Source organism: Drosophila santomea, chromosome X (assembly GCF_016746245.2).
Source record: "Drosophila santomea strain STO CAGO 1482 chromosome X, Prin_Dsan_1.1, whole genome shotgun sequence".
Taxonomy (NCBI): Eukaryota; Metazoa; Arthropoda; class Insecta; order Diptera; family Drosophilidae; genus Drosophila; species Drosophila santomea.
In genome coordinates, this window is record NC_053021.2 from 15,559,534 (window position 1) to 15,566,383 (window position 6,850).

A 6,850-nucleotide genomic window follows, 5' to 3' on the forward strand; every position below is an offset into this window, starting at 1 on the left:
CAGCGGCAGAGGAGCAACTGAGGAGCGACTGAGGAGCAACTGAGGAGCGACTGAGGAACGACTGAGGAGCGGCAGAGGAGGAGCTGCGACGGCATGGAATTGGACATGAGGGGGCCGGAGCAGCTGCTGCCGTCGCTGCCGGCGTCGTCGACGCGTCAGTTGGTGCGCAGGCGCAGTGGCCGCGCTGCGGAGAGTCCGAGGGGCCAGCGGTGCAGGAGCACCAATACCACCAATACCACCAATACCGGCAAGGCCAACGCCAACACCCCAACCGCATCCACCGGCAAGTGGCGCCGGCTTTCGCCTGCCAGTTCCGGCAACATAGCCGTGGTGCGACCAGGTGGTAGCAATGACACCCGGGGGCAGCAGGATCGCAGGCATCCACGGGCGTCGCCAGTGAAGCCTCCGCGGCAAGCTCTGTCCGCCAGGGTATGTGTTATCCTAATCTATATATTAACATATATTATATTTATTATATATATTATATATTATGTTCTAAATTGCCTCTATTTATAATAACCAACAATTTCTTGTCATAATATTATAATATTATATATATATTATATAATAATGTAATATATTATATAATATTATAATAATAATATATAATATTATATGGCGCATTTGTGCTAAATTAAAAGCAATATGTTATATAAATTAGATAAATAGAAGTAAATTATAGAATTAGTGAATAACGAAAGTTCTGGGTGGTTACTTATAAGCTATTACTTTAATGTTTTCGAACTAAAATCTATATATGTTGTATGTAGGTAAATTATTTAGTTAATCCAAATTCAAATGGTTATCAGTAAAGTTTTTTCCAATAAAACGCAAATAACTTATTCCAGTTGGTGCCGCACTCCAATCCTTACCTGGATGATCAGTCCCCCAAGGAGCGACGACCCAGCGTCAGTCAGCGAAGTCAGCGATCAGCGGTGAGGAACCGTAACCAGCACCACCCAACGTTGGCCGCCACTCGAACGGCCTTCGGTGGGCACTACACCGTGCCTCCAGCGCCACCAGCGCCACCAGCGCCACCCACTCTGCGAAGAGCTGCTCCACAGCCGCCTGGCAGCCAGATGCGTCCATGTCTGCGAGCAGTTCGCGCCAAGGTCGACTCGCATCTGTGTCCCCACCTCGCCACCCATCCGCGTTCGGCGCCCAAGCAGCAGCAACGGGATCAGCCCAGCTGCCAACGACCTTGCCAGCCCACAAAGGGCAAATCCTTGGCGGAGGCGCACCAGCAGTTGGAGCTGATGCTTTCGAGGATCGAGCGAGTCACCGACTATCAGCCACCGCCACCGCCACCGCCTGTCGCGCAGTTCAGGAGAAGAGGCGCTGGTGCCAAGGTCGCCAAGGGGGTGAGCCGCCAGATGGCGCAACCACCTCCAGTGCCAGCTGGAACGCCAATGCTCAGCGCTCGTAGAAACAACCACAATGGCGGAGGCGGCGCTGAATTGGCGGAGGATCGGGATCGGAATGGTGATGGAAACGGTGATGGAGAAGGGGATCACCACAACATTGCCATACCGCTCGTCCAGAATCCGCAGCAACTGCCGCCGGCGAAGCGGGATGCACTGCTGCAGCTTCTGCAGCGGAGCGAGCAGCACGACAAGGGCATCGTGGATATGGTGGGCGCCACCGGAGACGCCTCCCGGGACACCATGCTCATGCTGCTCCAGATGATGTGAGTGTCTTGTTTATATATATTAGTTACTATCTATCTAACTTTTTGCGGGTAAGTAACTCTACATATATTCTATTCACATTAAATATAAGCGGGTAGAAATGTTTTTTCGAAATTACCTTTTTCAGTTACGGTTGTAAAATTGATTCGGTTATTTCGGTTGAAACGGTATAATGGTTACGGTTTCGGTTGGCTACCCAGGTGGCAGCTATATTTGAAAATAATAATCAAATAGTGTTCCTCCAGATGCTGTAGGTGCCCCAAACAGCTGAGGTACTACGAATAGCATTTACAAATATTTAAAAGCATTGTTCTTATCGTAAAGTTGGAAAAAAGTAGCAGTAATTAATTATTATTATTATAATTATTATTGATTATATTATTATATACTGTGTTCTTATTTTAGAACCAAAAATTATTATTTTTCTTAAGCGAAATTTATTGTGTCGCACAATTAATCTAGAATTACCTAATAGAATATAATTATAGATTATACTTTATGAATAACATATTATATAATTTTTGATTTTAACAACTGAGCATTTTGTGAGCAGCGTTGCTATTGAGTTTACCTTCGCTGTTGTCGAGGTGGCGACGTTTGGGGCGCTGCGACTGCGCCGCGGCAGAGGCAATGCCAGCGCCAGAATGATGTCATCGCCGGTCGTCAGCTGAGAGAGAGTGTGGGGGAGAGTGCGAAATGGATGGGTGAGAGGGGAAGTTCGGGGGGGGGGGATTGGCGAGAGTCGGAAAGTAGGAGTCAGCTGGCAATGCTCCTCCGCTGACGCCATCTGCTCTGCCGGCGGCGCTGCCAATGCTCTGCCCGCGTGGAGTTACTCATGTACACACACACACACACACTACTACAACTTAGCCGGCGTCTAAAGCAATGACAACAACAACAACAATAACAGCTAACGAAGAACAAAAACAGGAGCAACAACAACAACAACAAGGGCCACTAAGGTGTTTTGGTATTTGTTTTGATTTCCTTTGTTGTTTTAGTTCAAACTATCTCTCTTTCTCGCTCTCTTTTCGTTTGACCCTTTTTTGTGGGCTTCAACTTACTCGACAGCCTTGGCACCCTGTATTTAATTTTATTTACTATAACGTTTTAAATGAAATTTCCATATTGTGAACTGCAAAGTTAAGTTAACTTTTATGCACAAATTTGTTGATTCAAATTTGATTCTTCGCGAGTATTTTTATTATTCAGCTACTTATCAGTTTTATTGCAGTCCAAACAGCTTCATAAAGTACAAAATTGGCAAACAATATCGTTAAATAATTGAAAATAATTAATTATAAAAACTGCCAAACTGTTAAGATGTTATGGATTGACAATGAAAGCAATAAAGCATTAGTGCTTATAACTATCCATTAATAATTTCTTTACAAATCTTGCTTTTGTGTAATTTTGTTTAGAAACTACTTATGATCTTCTCCCTCCTCAACTGTTAATTGTTTTCATGGGTATTACATATATATCTATACATATATATTTATCCAGTGGGGCTTAGTTGTAGATATCTAACTGTTAAGATAGTCAAAGTCGGTGACTAATGGCAAGTTCAGGGTCGCTCTGCTCCGCGCTCTCCCGCTGATTTTTCGGATTACTGGCTTTATATGGTTCTGGTTTTTGGGTCATTACTGGCTCCGCTAATGTCTCATGATGTCTCGCGTTTTTGTTACGTTTTTTTCTTTATTTTTTTATTGTCTTTTTGGTGTGCAAATTTGGCAGCTTTTTGCAGTTTGCTCTTTTGCTGATATGAAGAACGAACGTAATCAAATACTACGATCGCCGGGCGCTAATCGACAACTGTTTGCAGTTGGAATTTGCGTTATATGGGCGTATATACTCGTATACCGTGTGCTGTGCTATATTTACCCAACCGAAATTCGGCAATCTTTCGATTTCGGTTAATAAAGGAGCTCTATAAATAGTGATGGGTTTCAAGCACGCCAGCAACCTTATAACCCTTCTTTTGATTTTTTTTATGTGATATTTCTATGCAATATTTCTTTTTACCCAACCAAAGTTCGGGATCCAGTTATACCCTATACATGTGTATCTTACTGGGTGTGCGTGGCTATATTTACCTATAGGCAATCGTTCGAAAACCTTTTAACCTTTTGATAAATCCTATCCTGTAGATCTAAAACCACCCTTTTCGTAGTTCTCATGACTTTATTTCGTCATTTGCTCCACTCTTTTGGACTTTTGTTGTATTTGTTGTATTCTGCTGGCGATGATGCGCTTTATTTGTTTGATCAATAAATTTGGCTTTGCCATTTAGCGAACGGTTAGCCCCATCTCTTTCTGCGGGAGGGTTGCCTCATCGGGCGGTGTTTATTAATTAATTCTTCAACGGTTTTTGGCTTCTCCATTGCCAAGTTTGATTGTGTCATATTATTTACGTGCGCTATCACTGCCACCGAAATGGAGAGAGAGAAGAGGGGGTTTCCCAAAAAAAAGGGGAAACCGGGGGGTGGTGGGGTTGTTGTGGAGCCACAACCCTGACCCCAGTGACCCAGGCTTTGAATAGAGGCACAAATGAATGAATGAGTGAATGAATCGCGTAAGTATGCTCTATGAAGTCAACAAGTTGCAACGACTAACGCATGCAATTTGCCACTAGTTCTTTATCATTGAGTTTATAGTGTTTCAAATTGTAAATAAACTTTTTTATATATTATATTCTAGTCTGTATTCAGACATAATTTACATAATATATATAAATTGCAAAATTAAAAGAAAGCAATATTAAACGTAAACGTCTTAATGTCTCTATTGGAAAATTTAATAAAATTAAAAGAGTGATACATAGTAGGGTACTTAAAAATGTGTTCTAGAGAAATTGTAATTTTCCTATTTTTGGCATTGGCCTTGAGGCCTCTGCCTTCCACTATCACTGCGAAAAAATAAGTGGAGTGGGTGGCTGGGAGGTTTTGGGGCTTGGGACATCGTGTGCAGTTCCCCGAGGGGTAAGAAAACTTGCGTGACGGCAGCCCATATGGAAGCCAGTGCCAACAGCTCCCCGGACAGCTCTTTCCCGGAGAAAGCGCCGAAAGCTGATGCAATAACTCAACTTTATCTATATAGGGAACATGTATACATGGGTATAAGTTTGATATTATCATTTTTATTTATGAATACGGGTGTTATATTACAGACTTCTATCAGCATCTGCGATGTTCATCAATATAAAATAAATATCTTATAATTTGCAAATCTAATTAGCATTATAAACCAATTTTTTGTAGACCCCTTAGCCTGACTGATTCCCCGTATAAGGAGAAATTATTGAAAGGACATCGCCAACTGAAGGAGCGCCAGGAGATGAAGGTGCTGGAGAAGGAACTGAAGGACGAAAACAAGGTGCACACCTATATGAAAACTGAGCCTAAAGTGCACGCCACCGGACGGTACAATAGTGTGAGTAATGCCCCAGAGTATCGAAGCGTTCAGCATCCGCTGACCGAACGCCAGGAGCAGGCGATGCGGGAGCGGGCGCAGCTGGAACGGGACAAGCAGCTGGTGATCAGCTGCCGCGAGAAGCGTCTTCTCAAGGAGCAGATTAGGAAGCTGAATGATAGCAACCAGATTAAGAAGAATCCAACTACTCCCAGACCCACTGATCCGTGGCAGCAGGTCCTCCATGAGCGGGACCGCTTTCAAGCCAACTGCAATCGCAGCTGTTTCTACAACAATTCACACAGCTCAGCGCCCTGGAAAATCTATGCCAAGTAAGACTTTAATATAACTAATATAAACCATAATATTTTATAACATATGAATACTTTATAGAGTGGCTAGCAAGCTAAGCTCGCAGCTAATCGAAAGCGTGGATGTCGAATTTCATCGCAGTGTAGCCAATTATATCAACGACATTGTAGGCCACAAAGTGAACTGATAATGGCAACAACCTGCGACTGCCAACCCTTTTATATGATTTTACAGAACTTAATGTAGAGCTCTATGCTAATCTTATGGTATCGTGAATAGTAACTTTATTCCGCCACAAGGTGACAAATTGTAAGTGTAGTAAAATTAACAGAACTTTAAAAATCCATGGACAAAAAATGATGTAAATAAAAATTATTGTGTGTATGGATACAAGAGTATCTATTTTAATATTAAATTGATGGGTATCCTGAAAGTAGGCAATGATTTGTAGACATTTTCTAATCGAATTACTCCCACATTTATTTTTCACTTTTCTTCCAGTTTTTAATGATGATTTCTGAATTTTTGCCGAAAATCGCTTTTCTGTTATTTTGCGACTATAAATATCAGTATTTTAAGCAGAACTTTTGAAATATTGGTCCGAATATGGAATGGCATACCTCGTTGAGCTCGTAATTAAATTTCCTATCGAACTGTGTTTTCAAAAAAAAATTATTTTGTTTTAAGTTTTTTTTCCAATTTTTGATGATGATTTTTTGCCGAAAAATGGGTTTTCTGTTATTTTGCGACTATAAATATCAGTATTTTGATCAGAACATTCGAAATATTGGTCCGAATATGGAATGCCATACCTCGTTGAGCTCGTAATTAAATTTCCTATCAAACTGTGTTTTCAAAAAAAAAAAAATATTATTTTCACTTTTCTTCCAATTTTTGATGATGATTTTTTGCCAATAACCGCTTTTCTGTTATTTTGCGACTATAAATATCAGTATTTTGATCGGAACATTCGAAATATTGATCCGAATATGGAATGGCATACCTCGTTGAGCTCGTAATTAAATTGCCTATCAAACTGTGTTTTCAGAAAAAAAATAGTTTTGTTTTCACTTTTCTTCCAATTTTTGATGATGATTTTTTGCCAATAACCGCTTTTCTGTTATTTTGCGACTATAAATATCAGTATTTTGATCGGAACATTCGAAATATTGGTCCGAATTTGGAACGGCATACCTCGTTGAGCTCGTAATTAAATTGCCTATCAAACTGTGTTTTCAAAAAAAAAATTATAACTTTTTCACTTTTCTTCCAATTTTTGATGATGATTTTTTGCCCAAAATCGCTTTTTTGTTATTTTGCGACTATAAATATCAGTATTTTGATCGGAACATTCGAAATATTGGTCCGAATTTGGAACGGCATACCTCGTTGAGCTCGTAATTAAATTTCCTATCAAACTGTGTTTTCAAAAAAAAAAA

General features: G+C 41.0%; 1 protein-coding gene across 1 annotated transcript; it reads left to right on the forward strand.

Annotated features, from left to right (window-relative positions):
- The first annotated feature begins 91 nt into the window (after positions 1-91).
- Positions 92-5,783, forward strand: LOC120456524 (WAS/WASL-interacting protein family member 3). Its single transcript, XM_039643393.2, has 4 exons — positions 92-429; positions 849-1,687; positions 4,949-5,431; positions 5,493-5,783. Exons 1-4 carry the CDS (start codon positions 94-96, stop codon positions 5,596-5,598), a joined length of 1,764 nt encoding a protein of 587 aa, XP_039499327.1. The 5' UTR covers positions 92-93; the 3' UTR covers positions 5,599-5,783.
- The last annotated feature ends 1,067 nt before the right edge of the window (positions 5,784-6,850 follow it).

Excerpts from the sequence above, each read along its gene's own strand:
- LOC120456524 (XM_039643393.2), top strand. The coding sequence starts at position 94 with ATGGAATTGGACATGAGGGGGCCGGAGCAGCTGCTGCCGTCGCTGCCG. Across the intron at positions 1,688-4,948 it reads CTCATGCTGCTCCAGATGAT|ACCCCTTAGCCTGACTGATT; the intron begins GTGAGTGTCTTG and ends AATTTTTTGTAG. Across the intron at positions 5,432-5,492 it reads CCCTGGAAAATCTATGCCAA|AGTGGCTAGCAAGCTAAGCT; the intron begins GTAAGACTTTAA and ends AATACTTTATAG.